This window comes from Cydia strobilella, chromosome 21 (genome assembly GCF_947568885.1).
Source record: "Cydia strobilella chromosome 21, ilCydStro3.1, whole genome shotgun sequence".
Taxonomy (NCBI): domain Eukaryota; kingdom Metazoa; phylum Arthropoda; class Insecta; order Lepidoptera; family Tortricidae; genus Cydia; species Cydia strobilella.
Window position 1 is genome coordinate 1,493,786 of NC_086061.1, and position 23,384 is coordinate 1,517,169.

At 37.3% G+C, this 23,384-nt stretch overlaps 2 protein-coding genes across 3 annotated transcripts in view; one reads left to right on the forward strand and one right to left on the reverse strand.

The window, feature by feature from the left end:
• The window catches only part of LOC134751054 (inactive dipeptidyl peptidase 10), a 195,142-nt gene that overhangs the window by 146,596 nt on the left and 25,162 nt on the right, over window positions 1-23,384 (reverse strand). For both annotated transcript variants that reach the window (XM_063686394.1, XM_063686393.1), the window contains exon 2: window positions 15,053-15,199. In XM_063686394.1, coding sequence (XP_063542464.1) covers window positions 15,053-15,082 — 30 coding nt within the window. In that variant the 5' untranslated portion in view covers window positions 15,083-15,199. The remainder of the gene's footprint in view (window positions 1-15,052; window positions 15,200-23,384) is intronic.
• On the forward strand, window positions 2,813-4,312 carry LOC134750996 (protein phosphatase 1 regulatory subunit 36-like). The gene has a single exon (XM_063686302.1). It carries the CDS (start codon window positions 2,962-2,964, stop codon window positions 4,267-4,269), a length of 1,308 nt encoding a protein of 435 aa, XP_063542372.1. The 5' UTR covers window positions 2,813-2,961; the 3' UTR covers window positions 4,270-4,312.

The following is a 23,384-nucleotide window of genomic DNA, read 5'->3' on the forward strand; positions in this document are numbered from 1 at the left end:
ACTAGTTCGTGGTCCACGTTCCATTTGTTCGCACGAAACGTTTTGCCTCCTCCTTTTTGGTACGGACGGCTAAAGAATGGAATGCGCTCCCGCCATCTGTATTCCCTGATCAATATGACCTCGGTCTCTTTAAAGCAAGAGTGAATAGGCTATTACTGAACCGGCGAGCTCCATCTTAGGCCCTGTCTTCACTCTCCATCAGGTGTGACTAGGGTCAATAGCCGATCAATAAATAATATTTATTTGATACATATTTTATTGGGTTGACCAACTAATTATTTTGGCTACTAACCAATTTAAACAACAGCAGACCACAATTTAACATTCCATAAAATGAAGCACAGACCACAAAACTGCAACTATTTTATTGCGTGACACAAATTCAATGGTCACGTAGTATCTAATGGCTTCCACTGTCAGCCTCCGGCGCTGCGGTAGTTCCACCAGGTTGAAATAAAATTTACTCGTGACAATTAAATCCTGCAGATATATAAAACATTCCTTGCCTTTACGGAAGCACTTCACAATTGCAATATTGTTCTCACAATACTTTCAAAAGAAGAAAGAAAACATTCCACGAATTGTCTTTCACATAATATATCGTCAACACACCCCTGCCGTTATTATAGGTGTTATTTATGTTGCCTTCATGAACTTTGTTGTTCAACTTTTGCGATATGCGGAATACTTACTGTGCTATTTGTCACACGCTCGGCTCTCGAGGCTATGTAGCGGTGCGTACAAAGTATTCCAATAAGGAATTTATTTTTGAGATAGAATTTCTTCGCGGTTGCTGTCGTCATGATAGTATATAAAATGTGTATGCATCATATGCATGTGACTTGGAACGGCAAATTGTATCCAGGTATTAAAGTTGAAATGTGCTGTGCATATTAACTACCTACTCGCTAAATACATAATTATTAAATTGAATATAGAAAGGATGATGTAATGGAAATAAGGAGCATTGGCTGAACTTGTTGACTTGCTTAAATCTAATCTAATCTAAAGTTGAAATGTGATGTGCATATTCCTATATTATATATCCTACTCGCCAATTACATAATTGTTAAATTTAATATAGAAAGGATGGAAATAAGGAGCATTGGCTGAACTTGTTGACTTGCTTTACAAAAGAGGTGAATTTTGAAAATTTGTTATTTCTACGGTAGAGACAGTTAGAAAGAAGTTAGTAAGCGTTGCAGTAGCGTAAGGGCGTCCGCTAGCTGGCGCGGGTGTACGGAGCGAGCTCACGCACGCGCATGCCATTATAGGTGAAATCCGTACCATGCATCCGCGCCAGTTAGTCCATACTATTGCCCGTTAGTAAACTCGCATTATTTGGTGACACGCCTAATTCGGTGATACAAGTTTTGAAGCATGACACCGAGGATAGCAAGTGAATTAGGGCCTTGGGCCTCACGGCAAAGCCGCCGAAGCCGTGAAGCCGTGAGGTCCCATTTAAAAGGCCCTAACTTACTAGCTTTCCTGGGTGTCATGCTTCAAAACTTGTATCACCGAATTAGGCGTGTCACCAATAGCTATTTTTCGTTAACTAGCGCCAACTAGTGGACGCCCTAAATGTTGCCAAAGTATAAAGTGCTTCTGATTTAGTATTAGATACTAGCGATACGCTTGTACCTTACAGTGCAAAATGCTATATCTATTTACTACGCGTTACTGTTAAGTAAGTATATATAGTTTTTCGTATTTCATGTACATTTTATGTGTGCAATAAATAACAGCAAGCTACCAGCTACGCCAAGAGTCAGCAGGGGGTAATATAAGTCATGCAACCTAGAAATGAATTTGGTCTATAGCACTTTTGAACGTTGTGAAATATTTCTCAGTGCCGGACGCGGATGCATATGTCACTGTCACCGACGCGGCGTACATTTCAGAGAATCTTGTGTGTTGCGTGTCACATGCTATTTGACCCGACTGTAAAATTGTGAATACCAAAATTTGTATTTACAACCATTTAACAATTATCATGCTGTATTGTATACAATGAAATCTTTCTCCTTTTCACAATCCTTTTCTGGTTGCAGCTTAAAAGCGCTGGCCCATCGAATAAAAACGTTAATTATCATCATTGTTCAAAAGCTCTGTCTAAAATTTTGTTGAAAGAAATATGAAAGTTAACCTGGAAAGCATTAAGTTTGCTAAAAGGAAAGTTTCAAGTTTTGATAAAATTAATTAATATTCAGGCGCTACTTAAACTTCGAAACACTTACCACGAGTTGGAATTTAAGTATAGTTGCAAAGACAGATAACTCAAGTTTAAATATTACCAGCTGGAGACAGTTGAGACTAGTTATATTACGAAAAAAGTTGTAAACGAGTAGACGGGTGATGGATAGCAGAGCACGGTCAACGTCACCCGTAGACATAAGTTACACTAGAAGGGACACTTATACTTTGACATCTTTATTGCATTGTATCTCGTATCTCTTCATGTATAAGTATATTAAAATTGCAACGCATCGCAAAATTGCTTAGTTTTTTTATAAATAATATTTTAAAATTTTGAGTTGAACAACATTATGTAAAACACTGATTTAAACTTTCACGATTTTTACTCATTATTATTTATCTCCACGGGACTTAATCGCGTAAAATAGTTTTAAATTTAAGATGATGTTGATGTCAACTTTAGCCAGTCTTCTCCGAGACCACGGGGACAACGCCGTCCTCGAAACGTCGGAGGTAAATTTAAAACTATTTTACGCGATTAAGTCCCGTGGAGATAAATAATAACATTATGTAAGTTAGAGATCTCTGCCATCTAGATTTTTGACAGACGAAACAATAATGTCATATTATAATTTTATAGGTGGTTTACATATTTTATATTTTATTTACATTTTATGCATATACTATTTACATGGAGTGAGTCGATAGAATATATAAAGGAATCTGGTTAGGGAACACATTCAGTGCACATAAATAAATAAAATTATGGAAGACGACGATATTTCCATCAGCCCTTACGAGGATGGGTCTTGGGAGTGGGACGATGCTACTAACAGACTCGAGTTTAAAAGCAACATTAATGAAGAGACCCAGACTGTTCCACCAGATCGTGTTCAAGCCTCCATCATAGTGAAATCCTTAGAATTCGCTGATAGTCCCGACTTGTATGAACTTCTTAGATTTGAAAAGCGTTATCGAAGGCAAATTAAGGATAACGGCAGCGACGTAGTGACGCTACAAGACATTAAAGACGTCGTCCTGTTCTCGGCCTCGGCGCAATTCATCACCATACCTATAGTCAAAATACTGCACTTGCCAGCTACTGAACGTTTCCTCAGAGCACTAATATTTTACTGCCAGTACTACTTGCAAGTAGAAGAAACACTGAGTTTCCGAACGTTGGAGAAGAGACTTCCTTCTAGTAACAGCGTTGCATATGAAAAAGAGCTAAGCGAGGACTTACAAGACCTACGCTTTCTCATTACAAAAGAATACAGCACAATGATTTTAGGCGGCGACCAATTCGACAAATACCATCACATGGGAGTAAAAAAATTTTTGTCCGCATCAGTAAGAGACGGAATTTTCTACGAAACACTTTTCCGTCTAATCATACAGATAGTTTGGATAGCTCTCGGTCGGAGATCTGGAAAGGATATCGAAGTTGAAATCAGTCGACTGTTTAAATCGGATAGATTTAATTTTGCAGAACACAAGTACAACTTCCGAGCTGCTAAAAATGTCAAAGAGCAGTTATTAATGTCGGGGCGATGCGTGCGAAGAGATCGATTACTCAAAACGGAGTCACCTTTGATAAATGAAATTTTTTGTCACCGCCCAATCGCGTACCGCATGTCAGGTTTAGGCGTCGTGGAGTATCCACACTTGAATCCTCGGCTAAAGTATTTTAAGCGCGTCTTGATTTTACCAGAGGAAGAGTTCCAGGCATTAGGAATAACTGTGGGCATCCTCGGCCGTTCCAGAAAACTTTTTGATCCCATGTTGAAGGAAACAAAACAGAAAAGACAACCTAGGATAGGATCGTTATCTAGAAAAATATCTAAAGTGTCAGTCAGTACAACATCCGTCCCTACAACCCTTTTCCCAGACATTTATTTGCCGAAAAAGTCTTTTGTGCAGGAGATTGGAGACGAATTACCTGGTGAAATATACTCTCCGAAACCAATTGACACTGTACAAAAAATGAAATGGCTCGGAAGGGTACGCAGGCGTTTACAGCGAAAACGAGAATTCGAAGAAAATCTCATGAGAAAACGGTCAATTTTACACTGAACTTTACACTATCTCTGTTTAATAAATAAATACAAACATATCCTAACCAAATCCCAGCATTTTACTTATCTGGAAATCCGAGTAGCCGCGCCTACGCTAAATGTGTCACTTGACCACAAGTTTGTTACGTAGAGCGCTCAGCCCAAAAAATCATGTGACATCTTAGGGTGCGTTTCGACCAGAATGTGCGAGGTTGCGAAGCAAGGGATGTGTTTGTTAAGAATCAATACAATCACTTCATTTGTTTTTCTCGTTTAGCGTGCAATGAATTGGTTCTTAAAAACACATCCCTCGCAACGCATTTTTGCGCATATCTGGTTCAACTCACACTCAACTCAAAATGTAACAATGGTAACAAATCACCTATTTCCAAGGGCAGCAGCTCACCAAAAGGTTCATAAATCAACGTCCGGACTCCAGAATAAAACAGGCTGAACTTAACAAACGATTATACCTATATACTAATGGGCGTTATTTCACTTATCAACCTTCAAAATATCAATTAATTTGTGAAAAGGCTTTCATGCTAGGGTTGACGACCCGGAGACATTTAGATTTCAAAAAAAATGACATCAACTTGATATTAATCTTATCAGGTCGCTTTCGTACCAATATAATAATGTAAACAAGCAAAATAAACTAGTATCAAATCAATATCATATTCTAAACAATTTTATGCTCCCGTAGTGTCAAAGCATAAAGCTTTAGTAGCAAAAAGAAACTGTTGAACTGTGGGCTTTGTGCACGTCAATCGGTTTGAAGCAGCAGGGTTTTCACAATTTATCTTTTGATATTTCTTCGGCAGCGTTATTAATATTATCATTATCAACTTTGGATGTTGTTAACTTAAGTCAGGCAATGTTTGGTAGGCGCGAGTTGTTATTATTTAAAACTAAGCGCGAGTCGGACTCGCCCACCGAGGGTTCCTTCCATACTTTTTAGTATTTGTTGTTATAGCGGCAATTTAAAACTGTCTAGCTATCACGGTTCATGAGATACAGCCTGGTGACAGACAGACAGACAGACAGACAGACAGACGGACAGCCAGACTGACAGAGAAGTCATAGTAGTAGGGTCCCGTTTTTACCCTTTGGGTACGAAACCCTAAAAATTAACGACTGTCACATTCAAATTCAAGTATCACTGACAATGTTTCGTAAGGTCAATACGACTAAGGGCCGGTACAGGCGGACTGCAACCCGACCGCAACTTGTATGGGAATTGCACGCCGACGTTGCAGTTGGCGCGCAGTCGGCGTGCAGTTCTCATACAAATTGCAGTCGGAAGGCAGTCCATCTGTATCGGCCCTAAGTGCGGCATACGGTAAAGCGACTGGCCTTCAAAATAGGACCTGTTTACACATTAATTAGTGTTTATTATGAGTTCATACATTTGTCAATTGCTACTTGTGTTTAGTGGCTTAGTTTAAACCTGTCCGACTAAGACTGCGCTAATAGTATTTTATACAGTAGTGATATAATCATGCTTTTCAATCTCGTACCCAATAAGGCCATTCAGCAAGCTCCGTGGCCTTAACACGGTACTCGACTGAAAAGATCTCCATTATATCACGATTGTATAAAATACTATATGGACTATCTACATCAATTACGAGGAACAAAATGCTGCATGAGAACAACCAGTCTTTAAATTACGCGTCTCGGAAGTAATAAACGAGCTTAAACCCAACGGTAATAGAATTCCTCAATACATCGAAACTACCGCAATATCGGCAGAGATATGCTAATGCCCGGGGACCCCTGATTTACATACCGAGTAATTCGAGATTGCACAAGATGGGTTCTGTGGCGACCTATTCAGTCAGGAAGGAGAGCTTAATGGTAGCAACTGAAGTGAAGACCCAGCATCTCAATACAGTATTAAGTTACTTTATCATTTTGACACAGAAAAAATTGAGTTTACAATGAACATATTTTTACCGAGCGGAGTGAATTGCTAATCACCAATACAATTAAATTCGTCGGTGTTTAGAAGAAATTTATAACTAGGCACGTGCCAACACATTATTGTATATAGGTATATATATATATGATATTTTTTTTTGCAGTTCTATCTTACAGTTAGTTTTAACCCTTAGGATCAAATTGAGCTAAAGTACTCGTATATTAAAATTGAAAGAGTGAGATCAGCTTCCCTTTCAGACGCTTTCCACATATAATTAAATTTATTTGAGACTGCCGTTAAATACGACATACATCTGAAAGTGAATATTATCCAAATGGTGTGAGCGTCTCAGTAGTATTCCGATCGCCTACATAACAAGGGCGAATTGAGAGCACAAACCAACCAGTTTAAGTGCGTTCGTAGAATACATATAGTTGTTTCTGATCTAAAGATCAGGATACACTAGTTTACCTGAGAACCAGGACTTACCAACGCTTTCGCAGCAATAACAGTGCTCCGCCACGGCTGTCTCACTAAGCAACATCGTTATGCCATTAACATGTTTCCGAGACTAAACATTATCTCGTGCCACCATGCTTTGCGAACTTCCAGGAACTGATTATTCAAAAACTTAAGCTTGGCGCGATGACGTCAGGTTCTATTTATTGCAATGCATGATAGGTTTGTTTATTACTATACTAACTTTTGCCCGCGACTTCGTCTGCGTAGAGTTAGTAATTTGGGTAGCTTATTATTTATCCAATCTGCTTTTTATTGATTTCCCATACAAACTTCCACCCCCCTTTTCACCCCCTTAAAGGATGATTTCTGGGATAAAAACTACCCTATGTCCTTCCACGGGACTCAAACTATATCTATACCAAAATTCAACTAAATCGGTTCATCGGTTTACGCGTGAAGAGGAGACAGACAGACACACTTTCGCATTTATAATATTAGTATGGATTAGACATTATAGGTAAAATCGCATTGTGAAAAAAAACCAGGGAGTTTATTCTAAAGTTAAGAATATGAAAAACGTTAAATAAATTGCAAGATCTGACTTATATTTTGTCATCAACCTTGTTTGAAAGATCGTTGGAAACGCCCTACGTAGTGATGTTTATTGCCACCCTAGCGAGAGAACAAAACAGTAAGCACATACCAGCTATATAATGTCGGAGACACTCAACAATGTTACTAAAATAAACCAGCATAAGGATGATCTGCGGATACTTAACGGTTAAGCTGGTTTCGGAGACCAAATGAGTAACGGGAATTAGAGCCCAGAAGATGCCGACTAGCGATAACAGCGTCATGGCTAATTGCGTTCACGTTTAACCTAAGTTATACCTACAAACCTGGGTTATGCGCTCGCAAACAAATAGAGATAATTATGATCACCCTTTATAGAGATAATTCACCCTGAAACATCCAACAGTAAAATTTCGGGGGATCAGACATTACTGTAACGAAAATGGTAACATGATAGTATTGTCATGCGAGAGTCGAAGAGAAAAAGCCACCCTGACCGGATAGCATATAGCATGGCGAGAACGCAAGTCATGCTACCCAGACTGATCAGTCAACAAAAAAAGTTTTACACCCAAATAATGAATAAAGTCGAATTTAAACTGTCGTGAGTGCCAGTTGCACCATCCGCACTTGACAGACTGATCAACGTCACCCGGCGCGCCGTAGCGGTACTAATTAGCAGTTCACGATAGCTGCGTGCCGTGTACTCACTGCACTGATAGTGTTTGAAAATGGAGACAGAGGCTCTCCGAAACATGTCGCGCGAGTGACTAAAATACGTGAGTTAAATCGTATATTTAGCTTAGTGTAAATTAAAATTTAGATTTAACAACACCTTTCATATTAAAGCCCATAGACGTTTAGCTACAGAAAGGCGTAAATTAAACTTGGTATATACTTGGATAAGCATAATTCAATTCAATTCAATTCAATTATTTATTCATAAAATTTTACATTTTATACGTCCGTTGGTTTACGATTACACATTACATTACATATTAAATATACATTACAATAGAGTTAGACCAAGATAAGTCAGCAACGATTTTGATAGCACACGTAGTGCAAGTGTTATGTATACGTCATAATTTCATAGAAGTTTGAAGTTTAAAATATCACTTGCACTGCGTGTGCTATCAAAATGGTTACAGACTTGTGTTGGTCTAACTCTTAAAGAAGTTGGTCACAAATTTCAGTGAATTGAAAATGCATAGCGCCAAAGCAGGCGTCTAAGTTGCTTGAAAAGACGAACGTTGCAAAGACTCGTCCCTCCATATAAAGTATTAAGGGCTCCGTATTCAGCACACGTAGTAGACACCTTTTTAAAGCAATAGAAATGTTTTCAATTCAAATCATATAGTAACTGTACACTGTACCTTTCAATACTTTTGTCTTTGTGTGACTTTAAGTCAGATAACGTTTCTTTTATCTCAAAACGTTTTAGCTCCAAAACGTTTATGCAACACCTACTCTTTTTGATTAAATGATTTGTTTCCGCTACCCAAAGGTTGTCTGGAAGAGATCGCTCTTCAGCGATAAAACCGCCCGTTGTTTACCTTCATCTTCAATCGATTGTTTTTTTTAAGCTGTATCTTTTACTGAGGTGTGCCAATACAGAATACAGAATACAAAACTTTATTGGTAAAAGCAAATTTTACAGGTCACATTTTACATTTATAAAAAATATATGTACATATGTTCGTTAATATAATGAATTATAACATTTTTAAACTTAAAAACATTATTAGATTTAAATATAGTTAACATGAAAAATAAAAGTATAAATAAAGAGTATTATATCTATCTTTTACGTTAAATTGCAAAAAGACGAGAAAGAGTAATTATAACACTAATATAAACAGCAAGGATTACCGAATACCCATACCCATACCCATACCCATGAACGCATTAAACTAAAGAGATCTGTAAGTGCTTTACTGATTATTAAAATCCAATATTGATTAATATTAAGTATTTGGGATATTTTTTGAACTAAGATGCATAACATGATTTTCCCTAGTAAAAAACAACAGTCACACTGACACAATATCGCACCTATCGTCGTCCGGTATCACTGGTCGGTCAATGAATGTTATTTCTGTGCCATTTCGTACCTTAACACAGTGACAGCAATATAAGATATCCTGCGTTTTTCATATTGCTTAGTCACTATCACTTGTTCTACCGTCATCGTGCACTACATGACAGGATTTGGTGGTCTTTTACCTAGAGGATATAACCAAACGGAGCCGCCACGTTTGTAATTTGCTGTACAAAAGTCTGCCAATTTTTGCGGGGGAGGGTAACGTCAAATATATACGTAACGTCAAAATAGCCATGTCAGATAAACGTCACTCCATATATTGTGTGTGTCCATTGGCCGACTATTTTCGACAGAGGAGAATGCCTGTTAATGGCTACTCCGTTTAGTTATATCCTCCTAGTCTTTTACTAACGTGTATTATCACAAGTTGACTCATACAATTACTCCTAAATGCGACTGTATCGTGGCAGTTTGTATACGAGTGCTATTTATGGGTTCTACGGGAACGGTTGGCTGGCAAAGGGTAATCTGTTTAGTATTGTTATCAGTCTCTCTTGTCTAGTATTGTGTAATTCTCGCGCCACCGCACACGTCCCTGACATCAAACCACAAATTTGCACAGAACCAATAACCACAAGCAGCTGTTTATTCTCGAATCGAATAGACAGAGATCGATTTGGCACGATATCACGACTCCCACCGTGTTGACAGTTGACACATGCAAATACGGCGTCTGAGGACTTTCTGTCTCTTAACAGTCTTATTCAGAATGCTGCTGTTGGTCAATTTTAAAATCTAATATAGTGATCGAACGTGCGTCACCCGTCTCTAAGTATTTAAAATTTGAAGATGCTTAAAATAAGAAATGCACTGATTTATATTATGCAAAAATAACAGTTTTTTACGTTGGCACACTAAATATCTACAGATGAAATGGGCTGAAGATGCATATCATCAAAATTCCTAGTCAGCCTAGCCACTAAAATATAGACCTATAGAACTAGAAAACAACTCAAATTATTTTATTAATTAAGAGGCCCTCAAAAAGCGCAAATACGGGAGTCTGACACCAACTACAACTTTGTTGCATTTGGAGTCGAGACTCTTGGTCCGTGGGGCCCCGCAGCACAGGGCCTATACCGGCAATTGGCGAAACGGCTGGTGGATGGGACCGGGGATAAGAGAGCTGGCAGCTTCCTCGCCCAATGCTTGAGCACAGCGATCCAGCGAGAAAATGCTGCCAGCATCCTCGGCACCATGCCACGGGGGCCCATTTTAGATTTAGATATTTAGTTTTATAGTAGTTTTAGTTTGGTTGTAAGGCTTTATTTATTGTTAATATTTTTTGGTTTGTAGTTAGGCTTGGTCATTTTTAGGGTTTAGGGCTAAGACTTCGCCGTCCGTCCGTCTGTCCGTCTATCACAAGGCTGTATCTCATGAACCGTGATAGCTAGACAGTTGAAATTTTCACAGATGACATATTTCTGTTGCCGCTATAACAACAAATACTAAAAACAGAATAAAACAAATTGTTTAAGTGGGGCTCCCATACAACAAACGTGATGTTTTTGCCGTTTTCTGCCTAATGGTATGAAACCCTTCATACGCGAGTCCGACTCGCACTTGGCCGGTTTTTTCTTTAGTATATGCCATCTATTTCAGTTTAGACTATAGTTTGTAATAAAAACACGCATCAAAAATCTGTAGGCATAGGTCGTAATCATCATGTGCAATTGTGCAGTGAGAACTGCAACTATGTCCGTTTTCCGTAAAACATGCTTTTATCGGGCTCTAATTGGCACAGTCGGCAAAGCACCGTGCCGTTCTTGATTATCGCAACCGATATTGCCATGTGGTTGGATGCTGCATTATTGGTTATCGTTGTGACGTGACTTATTTATTGGGTACCGAATTCCTAATAAGTAGATACCTATTTACATTTTGCCAGATTTTTGCCAATACCTTAAAAAGCATATCTATCATTTGCATACAAGCTTTCGATTGGACGATAATCGCATTATTCTGTAGTAGATCGAAACACTGTAGACTATGTTACTTAATTTATATTTCTGAAGTAAACAGAGAATATGTATTTTTTCATACATATACAACATATCTTGGAGAACAAAAAGCAGTGCCAAATGTATTATTTCATCTTGAAATCTGTTCACATTTCCGACATCCCGAGTACAATGCCATTGATCTCTGCTATTGAGCCACTGAGACGTATATTCAAGGATTTGATATGCATGACCCAGCCGAGCATGAGCATTTGTCCACTAGATTGCGTATTTCCACAACATATGAGATCGTATTCCTCAAGGAAGACCGTTAAATTCTGAATGTTTTCATGTGGATATGATATGCAGTGTTACATGTGTGTGTGTTAGAAGTGACGGTTGTTATTATTTATGCTCGCTATTTGCGACATTGCATACACATGACTTTAAGACAGGGACTGAAAAGGTACCTTTAAAAACGGTTTTGACCGGTCTTTTTACCTTTTTTTTTATACTACATCGGTGGCAAACAAGCATACGGCCCGCCTGATGTTAAGCAGTCTCCGTAGCCTATGTACGCCTGCAACTCCAGAGGAGTTACATGCGCGTTGCCGACCCTAACACTCAACTCCCTCGAGCTCTGGCAACTTTACTCACCGGCAGGAACACAACACTATTAGTAGGGTCTAGTGTTATTTGGCTGCGGTTTTCTGTAAGGTGGAGGTACCTCCCCAGTTGGGCTCTGCTCTAGATCTGTATTGACATCCGCTGTCCTGTGCCCTACCACACAAAGCGAGATGTCATTCACAGTGCCCATACCTCTCTTTTGGACGTAGTTTAAGGACATACCCGGGTCCAACCTGACCGTAAAAGTAGCATTCCGGTACCGGTATCAATACTTAAGGTATCCAAACAAGCTTCCGTCCAATCGGTACCTTTAAAAACGATTTTGACCGGGTATCCGACCGATAAAGTAGCATTCCGGTACCGATATCTATACTTTAGGTATCCAAGCAAGCTCCGGCCAAACGGTATCTTTATAAAAGTACTAAGTAATCGGGTACCGTTTATGTTGGATACCTTTTCAAAATTGATAACTTTATTTTAGGTTACCGGTTTTTTGCGGTTTTTCAGTCCCTGCTTTAAGAGGCATAATATTCACATATTAAAAGTATGATACCAACATGATGTTATTGTACGTGGCATTAGCACAAAACTTGAACTAAGATTCCGGACTGGTAAAGACGGGCAGATATTTAATTCGTGTTTGAATGTGTTCGCTTATGCCTATGAAAGTATTACTCGAGAAAAGCACTGGTCATCAGTTAAGTACCTCGAAAAGCAAGGGAGTATTACTTTATCGATGATTTTAATTTAATCGCAAACTTTACTAAACCAATTCCTCCTCGGAATTATATAACTAATTGGAATTCAGGACATCCTCGATATTACAACCATGATCTATTAGATGTAGGTAGCAAACTCGCATCACGTCCATATCGTAAATTTAAATTTGAGCTTTAAGTATTCGTAAAGTAAAGTCCGTTTTCGGAGGCAAGGTTGGGTTGGGTCGGGTGGTTATTCGAGGGTGGAATATTATTGTCCAACCGGAGATATTCTATTACAGAATTCCAATTGTTACATAATTCACGAAACAATTGAGCTCCTAGTATAATTATTAATTAGGCTTCTGAATTAGTGCAAAGAGAATAGATAGTATAGAGGGTTATTTTCATAGTAAATTTTGTAGTCACAGTAAATTTACTGCCATCTATCGACACATGATAAATACTAAAAATTTTAATGTATAAAAATATCACAAAATATTTATAATATATACATTATATAGTATAAGTATATCAGTAAACAAATACTATAGTTAAAATTAATTAGTAAACAATAAACTTATAAAACTTAAAAAAACTAAAACTAAAAATAAATAATATATGGATATATTATTTTAATTTTTTTGAAGCACCATATAACTTTAACCCATGTTTTTTACTGATATGTGTCAAAACTTTTAAATATCAAACGGTCAACTTTTAAATGTCAACGCCATCTAGCCGAGTATAGGCCAAAGGTGTGACTTTTTCTTGATTTCCGAGGCACGTCTCTTCCTTAGACTTTATTTCTCAAACGGAGTTACATATTTTTGATTAGTGGCATCTATTCATAATCAAGGTTCAAGTTTATACTGGTGCCGTGTATTAACGTCGGTAAGCTAAGCGAATAGTTATCTAATGTCTAGGGTGATCATCATTCCAAACGTGTTTGAACCAGGAAGGGTCTTATCTTATCTTACGGTTTACGGGGGCCCTTGCGGATACACTTTGACCCATAGGGATCTTTTGTGCAGTTACGCCCTAGGAAAGATCCGTCCGCTACTCAAGAGCTTTTCCCACCATCTTCATGTGGATGATGGAGCTCATGGGTAGCGTTTTGAATTCCTTTGGTTCCAGATGGCCTGTCCCAAAGTCCGTGAAGTTCCAGAGGGCGTGACATTCATACATTAGGTGTTCTACTGTCTCTTCCTCTTCGCCAGAAAGGGTCACTCAATTTAAATTTTAAAGTGAAGATGTGATTTTGGAATTCGCTTTTAAATAATAGGTAAGTATTTAATTTTACCGGATCACGGATGTCGCGGATGTTTAATATTTATATTGAATTTAAAAAAAGAAGCAACTTATATTTCCAAGAAAAATTTGGAGCTTAGGTAAATTAGCTAAATTCATGTAGGTATCTATCCGGGGTTTCAAACACAGATCGCCCCTGATGATTAAGTATGAGTGAGCAAACGGGTTTTTATGTGCACAAGTATAAAATTACATTTGATTAAAAATATAATCAACATTTTCTCAACTTTAGAGCATATGAGTGAAATGCAATCAGTCAGACATATGAACTAAATTTATTTAGTTAATTGAATAAACTTTCGAATTCAGTAACAAATCGCATCTAAAATCGGATATCAATTGGAATGCAGCAACCGTAGAGCTAACTGGTCTGTTCTCTGTTCACTGAACAATTAACTTGCAGTAACTTGGGTAAACAAGCGGTCAAAAAGTTACATGAAAACTATGTAACTCGCCGCGCAGAATAAAGGCTTTTGTCGGAGTCGCTCGTGGAATAAAAACACGAGTTTCCGGTAAAAAAATTGTTTTTAAAGTACTACATTGTTACGTTACTTTGTTTTAACGTATTCTAGGTTTTTTTAAAGGTATTTTTTTGGTTGTACTTTAAAAAAAAAATGTCAGTACTATTTCGTACCTTGTAACAATGGCAATCAATATGAAACAACATATGACAAGGTACGAAATGGCCCTGAAATTAAATTCCTTGACCATACAAAAAAGTGAAATTTGGCATTCTTTATCAACGTACATTGGTCAGACTGACTGCATTCGTTGTACCTCGTAAAGTGGCCAAGCTGAAGTGGGATGAAGATGGACACTTTTGCCGCTTATAAAGTGAGTTATGGTACAATATTTCTACTTAGTGGCAGCTAGAAATAAGGAAACAGCCCAATGGCGCTGGATAAACGAGTTCAGGTAATATTTTGTGAAGATTGAGTTCACAATTGTATAGTAAAGGTAGTTGTAGGTAGGAACGATTTAGCCCAGCAATGAAATAGCCCAGAAATAAATAAAAAATTGAACCAACTTCCAACATTCCACGGTTGATATTGAACATCCGGACAGGCGCATATTTTTGCCCAACCTAAAACGGAACGTCCTCGTTCGTTTGATAAGCGACTTTCATACTACTATCATGAGTTAAGATTTCTTAACTCACTTACCTCGTCATCGAACGCATCAGGGTCGGCCATCCTGACGGTTTTCTTTGCCAGGGTTCCGCTTCGGTGTCAGGGCAGAGAGGTCAACCGCCTCGCATCACACGCACTTCACTCTCACTATCTTGCGCACGGACATAGCACGGAGTCGATCTGAAACAACACAAAGAAAATTAGTATTTCGTCAAAAAAAATATATTGATACAAGCTTTTATTGCTGGCGACGCTTTTTTTTCAACAGCCAACTAATACTCATTGAGACAATTCTAACAAACCCAAACACAACTAGGTTTCGTTGTTTTATCACAGAGTTCCTATGGAATATAATAAAAAATAGAATAGAAATAATTTATTCGTTAGCACCATAATATTGCATTGTCACCCAACTTACATATGTATGTGAAGTTTCAGATCAATCGAATTATGTTACATTTCAAGTTAAATAAAAGCTTGTATCAAAACTGTTTTTTGAAGCAGACTTATTTTTCTTACATATTAAGCAGACAATAATCGCTGACCATAAAACCATAGGACAAATAAACATCTGCACAACTAGGCACATTTTTTACATGGAATATTTTTATGGGGTTGTTGTGTAACCAAGACCTATGAAGGGCTAGACACAGTGGCTCCTAAACAACGCTATAAACAACCCGCATGTACTCCCTGGCGGACAAAATACACTTGTTTGTTCTCTTTTATCTCCAAAACTTCGTACTTTGGGGAGCGTTTATGCAAAATTAGAAAAGTTCCCAGGATTCCTCAAAAAGCAACTGCACAGTACGGTGAACGGTGTACAGTTAATAAATTATACATGTATTCAGAAAATGTATTATCGCTTACTTTAATTCTTAAGTTAGTTAAGTTTAATTGAATAGTTTATATAGCCTTAGTGTAGTAATGGGCTGGCTAAGATCCAAAATTATGATTTCGATAATCCGAGCCACCAGCATGTGTATCCGTGGGACACGGCACAGATTCAAATCCATCCAACATTTCTTCGGTTTCAATGACGGTGCAGCCCTACCCAACCCGTCTACCTCTAACCTGTACTAGCGTCGTTTTCTTGTCGTTGCTCATTTCTGTATTTTTTATTTTTATAATCTTACATTTTTGTTTAATAAATGAGGTATATTTTCTTTACAAAAACTTATTAGTTTATATAGTCTGTATGGTTATAGTATCTTAAGATATTTATACTTGTAATTAATAATGTAGTAGATACCTAAATGTTATTGTACTTACCTTAAGTTACCTAAATTAAATCACAAATAAGTTAAATCTACAATATACACGTTTGTAGTATAGTCAAGTGTAAAAATATGGGTGCACTCATCATACTCAAAAAAATGTCCCTTAGCTTTTATGTTAGCGAATTAAGAACTATTGGAAAATTATTTTGAGTAAGTTGTATGCACCCATATTTTTACACTTGACTGTACATCAGCCAAAATACATTTTATTATTTATACTGCCGTCTAGGAATTTTTGAACGCGCGATTTGATATCTTATCCTTCTTTCATATAACTAGTCATTTGTATTGTTCGCTACAAATGCCTACGACGATGACCTCTGTAGATCCTCTACGCCGTAGCAATATGGCTCCGAGAGGAACAAATTCTGATCCTTATAAAAAGCTTCCTATCTCGGGACTATAACAATTATTTCGGGCAAATCCAATAAGGTAGACCACAAAGTTTTGCGGCAGATTGAGTATAAAGTCGCAAACTGTGGCTTATTTATATACCTAATGAACTCTACCATCAAAATATTTTTGAATGATATTAATAGTAACATCACTACATAGTATAAAACAAAGCCTTTCAGCCTAGTATAAAACAATTCCTGTTGTCTGTCTGTCCCTATTTATGCTTAGATCTTTAAAACTACGCAACGTATTTTGATGTGATTTTTTTAATAGATAGAGTGATTCAAGAGGAAGGTTTATTTGTATAATACATCAGCATTGTACCCGTGCGAAGCCGGGGCGGGTCGCTAGTTTAACTTCTCATAACTTGATATTTATGTAAAAGAGCCAATATTTACTCACCAAAAATAGTATAAGTAGATAGTTTTGCAGGATGCCGCTATTGTACAAAAATAAAATAAAAATAATAATATTAATAAAAATATAAATATGCAAAAGGTGACTTGGGTAAACGTGCCAGAATCGTAAACGCTTAATATGTTTTATTCATTAAATATTTCTAGGCATAGATTTAAGAGAATTTTATCGTTTATTTAAAAAAAGTGGTATTTTATTCATTTTATTTTCAAATGTGTACCAATCTTAATTGTGATAAATGGCGAGCCATATTAATCTTAATAAGCCTCATTAATGAAACCCTTTAGACCTCCGTTAGACGTGGGCAAGTTTTGGGTTCAACGAAAAAATTAATTTTTGTCATAAAAAAATTCAGCTATTTTACTACTTAGCATTTTATTTTTGATGCCAAAGGAACTCATAAATTGCTATGTAAAAGAAAATAAATTTAAGGGATACATAAATTTAATTTTTTATACTAGTAAATCGCAAAGAGTGACTTTGTCTTTAAACGTCCCATTTTTTTATGGCTGAAATGTGATTCTATGTCATATCATAGTCCTGTATATTTTGAATAGCGCTGAGATATACATTTGTAGCATATATATTGTATAACTCCATCTAATGTGTAACCGAGTATTTTTTTTACTGTGACAAGAATACCTCTTTAATTTACTTCTCCCATAAAAGTAGGGAATTGAACTCAAACAAAAGCTTTCTTTATTTGTAAAACGACCCTCAGAGTTTTGGGACCTTGCGAATACAAAATGTAATGGAACCTTACCATAGTGTATAACAAACCTACAGCCGCAGGAACTCACATTTATAATACACGAAAGCACTCGTGTTTTTATTATAATACGTACGGATTAAGGCTTACAGTCTCTCATGGCTACAGAGAGGATAACTTACCGGTCAATTCGAACAACGTGATAATTACTAGATACGAGAACAATACGAGATCTAATAGACATGTTATAGTTTAGTTCTCAACTAGTTATCTTTGGCAGTTCGATTCGAGAAACCAATTGTCATTTCACGCTACAATTATTATGACGTTTTGGGATATCCATTAGATATCCATTGGATGTAATATCTTAAGCAAATCGTTCAAGAGGACATTGGGAATCGCGGAAATGTCAAATTTGACATGACTTTCTTAAATATTTCGTTATCGTTTCTGTTTCATATCTAGTGGATATCTAGTTGACATCTAGATCATTGTTCGAATTAGCCCGTAGTCTCTTTGTTAAAGAGGAACGCACGCAGCTCCATACTATCGTTCTCTAGGTGCTTCAAAATTGTATCTTAACTACAATGAGCAAGGTTGTGTTTGCAATGTGATGATTTAATGAGATACAAGTATGTGTAGTTTTGTCAGAGATTTATGAGTACTGAGAAATATTCTAGTGGGATTTTTGTTGTTGCTGTTTGTGATCTACCAGAGTAGAAAATGGTTTAAAAGGTAAATTATATGTGAAGTTATTACTGAGCATTGTGTATTAATGATGAGCGATATTAAAAATCACTTGGTGGTCAACTGGGCCCGCAGAGCACAGAGCCCGCAGGTTCAGTTGCCCACTTTGTTTTTTTTCATAGGTGACACTTCAATCATCAAATCTCTTTTTTTCAATCCATAAATCACTCGAAAGTTTAGAGTTTGACCAAGCTCACTCTGCATGGCATGTGCAATAATAAAGTGTGGCAGTGTCATCATTATTGTCCAATTTCTTTGAAAATATGTATATGAAATATGTCGTTATTAATGACACTTCCTCACTTTGTTATGTTCTGATCTGTGCAAAGTTAGCTTTAACGGACTCTTTTATACTGATATTTCTGAGTGTGTTTCTTTTTGTGGCAATATATCAAATGTTGCAAAACACCAAAAGTATACTAAACATTTTCAGTGCACTCTATAGTCACCACAAAGACAAACAAACCGCGCCATCTGTGCTTATTAATAAGCAACACCACATCTTCATCCCCCATTAGCACGCAGAGCCTCCACCGCACCGTGCCATGTAGCTAATTACACGTCGCCGGTAAACTCCATAATTGGCGTATTGCCGTGTGCAAATTGTTTGCCCTGCTGCGACTCAAGTCGTTTGATGACGTAGATCACTTTCGCAACAGATAGAGCATTAGAAACAACTTGCAATGAGGGTTAACGCGTATGAATTCGCCGCTAGGGGCGCTAGTGTAGATGGTGGTCTTTTCCATAGTTCGAAATGTCAAATATCACTTGTCACTTCAATGACTGACAGCTATTCTTTAGTCTTTTGGACCACCATCAACAGAGGCGCCAACTGGTGAGCAAAAAAACGATAGCCCTCATTACCAAGCCTTAAGACATCCGCTAGCTGGCGTGCGGTGCACAGTGCACACAGCGGGCTCACGGAAGCGGGTACCATTGTAAATAAAATCCGCAGCACGCGTCCGCGTCAGTTAGCTCATACTATTTTACGTTTACCTGCTCACCCGCCCCGTGTAACGGAACCAGCTAGAGGATACCTTTATTAAAAATGCGATCGCAACCACTTATTTCAGTTGCGTCAAAGTTTATCTACGTTCTGCCATAGAGAAATAAGTAACCATAGAGTGCTCACGCCATATCAGTTTTGTTACCAAAACGACTGTTATTTTCGTAGTAATAAACGACTATTATTATAGTCGTACACCTTGCGTCAAGTAGCGGAATTATCAGTACTGCTACTCGACACTAGATGTTACGTGTGTCGCGACTGACGAAAAGTGTATTGCTCAACAATTTACAACTAATATTACAAGCAGAAGGAGTTACCGCTACTGTGAAAAATCTGAACTCTGAAACTTAATTTTCACCTCAGCAGCTCGAACAAGCCTACTTTCGTCACTCCCTGGAGTGAGGAAAGTGCGACTTTCCTCACTCCAGGGAGTGAAACAATGTAGCTTTTTAATTTAGTGAAGGCCATGAACTTCATACTACGGTACGGTACGGTACGGTACGGGTACGGTACGGTCCGGTCCGGTCCGGTCCGGTCCGGTCCGGTCCGGTCCGGTCCGGTCCGGTCCGGTCTCGTCTCGTCTCGTATCGTATCGTATCGTATCTTATCGTATCGTACATATTATAATACTTTTTTTTTCTGTTTATTCTGTGTAATTCGAAATACATTTTAACCTTTAATATGTTCTCACTACTGAGGTGAAAAATTATGTGTGCAACACGAGAGCAAAGTTATTTTACATCTCGTGTTTATGAGTCCTCGCTCCTTCCTTCGCTCGTGATTCAATTATAGAATCTTTCGCTTTCTCGGGACTCAAAATAAACACTCGCAAGAAAAACCAACTTTCCTCTCTTGTTGCACAAATAACTATTGCTCAAGCCGATACAGCGTCAATAAAACAACACGATGCGGTGTCTAGGTATGGAAGTTTATGTTTGACGAGTTTACAGAGGTACACGTGTGATCAGTAGCGAGTAGCTAAAGACGTAGATTAAACCGCTCAACGCCAAGGATGCCTAAAGTTGATGCACGTGAATGGTGTTTGTATATAGCGTAGACGAGTTAGATAGACGACAAAACCAGGCTCAGCGTTGGGACATTTTATTTAAATTAGTATGCTGTGATTACCTTTAAATGGGGGATCAATAAAAAATGTGCCCTTTTAGTATGTTAATTCTAGTATGTAAATTGTATCTTCTGTTGGTGATCCTATTAAAAAAAAATGATATCAGATAAAGTATAGACTTAACCTTGTATTAACAAAGTGTTGCAGTATTATGCCTATCTATACATGTTACATTATAAATTGCCAAAACTTCTCTGAACACAGGAATGATTCGCAACACAGCAGATAAATAACAAATATCCATGAAAATCAAGATACATAATATATGCTAACCAAACTTAACGCGGACCGAAAATTGTCGCGATTTTTACCATCTATTCCGTACCCGAGTAACTTTTACGTAAACCTTGTTATGGGTATCCGATAACTTGATCAACAAATTGTTTGGCAAATAAGACTATTTTATTTGGCAACTATTCGGTATATAAACTTATTTTTTACTGAAACATTATCTGAAGGTTTCCATATTTTAAGTTTCTCACTGACATGAAATATTTTTTCAGTATATACCTAAGTGTGTCTCATAAAATAGTTCATCAAAGTTTCAAAGTAACCGAGAATTAACCATGTTTCACATATAATTCTGTTGAATGCCTGTTTTTAACCGACTTCATGATTTCAAAAGGAGGAGGTTCTCAATTCAGTTGTAGGTATGTTGTTTTTATACGAATATTCCAGATACTCAAAATGACAGTTCATTTTTGACAGATAAATAAATAAATATTTGGGGACAATCTTACACAGATCGACGTAGCCCCAAACTAAGCAAGGCTTGTACTGTGGGTACTAGGCGACGATATATTTACTTATATAGATAAATACATACTTATATACTTACACAGAAAACACCCAAGATCTGTGTTCATCACACAAATAGATTTAGATAGATATTTATTCTCATAATATAAAATTACAATATAAATTATCTTAGACTAATCTACACGAATTTATATTATGATCGTCAGTACATACAATTTATATTATTTGATAAATTCAAAAATACAATTTTATTACATAATGTACATTACATTATCAAATAAATTCAAAATTACAATTTAAAAATGTCTGAGTAAGTAATCATAATTTTATCCACTTATGTCAAAAACAAAAATTCTTGAGTAACTAGTTACGAGTATCTCTTAATGATCGTCAAGTTCTAAGTAAAAACTAGGTACAAATTATAATACAGAACAATTTATGAAAAGCATGTCAGTTTAAAAAAGTTAATTTACAATGTCGAATGTCGAGGTCATAAACTCATTCACTGAATAAAGTGGATTTTCCAATAAGAGGACTCAGTTGACGCTCAAATGTTCCGTCAGATGTTTCTGTACGTAGTTCAGCGGGTAGACGCTCGTAGTATGTCGGACCGATTACTCTCGGGTTTTTGCATGAATGAAATGCCCTTACCGGAATTTGAACTCGGGACCATCGGCTTCATAAGCAGGACCACTACCCACTAGGCCAGACCGTTCGTCTAAATATAGTATAGTTAACAAATCTAGCATATTGATATGCTGCCTCAGAACGCGGAGCAAATATAGGTTTATTCACGAAAGCTAGCGCGGATTTTATATGACAATTTTGACAGTTTAGTACATCGCCGCCTTCGCCATATCTAGGTAATTTGGCCGATTTGGCGGAGGAAGTTGCTTCCAGCATGAAGCAGCCCCGTACGGGAAATGAACATCGGTGGGCGAGATGAATATTGGAGCTACGGGACACTACGATACAGTTAACATTTACTAATCTTGAAATGTTCGATTCCTTCTGAAGGACTTGTGTGATTAAACTCGAATCTGCGTAAGAACATCTTGGCCATTTAAATCAGAGTATTTTATAGGTCAGCATGATTGTTGCGTTTTTAGGGTTAGCAGGTAGGTACCTGAACTTCGTTAAGCATGACATGCGTTTTCACCTTGCTAAATATGCCTAGAGATGTTTTTCTTCTTCATTTAAATGAAACAATACAAATAAATAACAGATACATATAAAAAGAAAATCCTTCTGATTAATAAATGTTGTATGCGTTTGTTGAGTAAAAACATTTTCCAATTAAGAACCTACGAATTATAAATTCATTTGAAAAATAAATCTATCTATGTTTTTAAAAGCTTTGCAACATATGAAGTGGTGAATACACGTGTATTTTTCTTTGTTTAATAACGAGTTCGCACTTAATGACGTAATACATTTGAAGACCCAAGTTCTTAGAGAACTGGGTATTATTTAATTTTTCTAAGTGCCTGCAATGAGTAGCGTAAGTACAGGCCACAGGACAGAATAAGAGAATTGTTATATGAGTTGCGTTCTAAATTCCCGCATTGAGTAGTATGTATGTACATACAGGCCACAAGATTCCACAGAAATGTCGTCTATTTGTTGCCCACACTGATGGCAGTGAAACTAACCCCCGTGAAACAATCAGGAACTATCGGAAGAGCTCGATTGAATTTAATCGAGCCGCACAGCCTGGATTAGTTCGCTTTAAACTTTGAGCAAACTGCACCGCTTTTGGTAACCCGCCACGTAACTTAATCGATATTATGCAGACAAAACCATGTAAAGGGTTAGTTTTGTATATATTCTGTGTGCCCGTAATTGCAGGTGAAGACCCTCTATTACTGTAAATTAGGTTTGATATCATGTCTAATTAACATCTAGCCTCTTTAGATAATAAA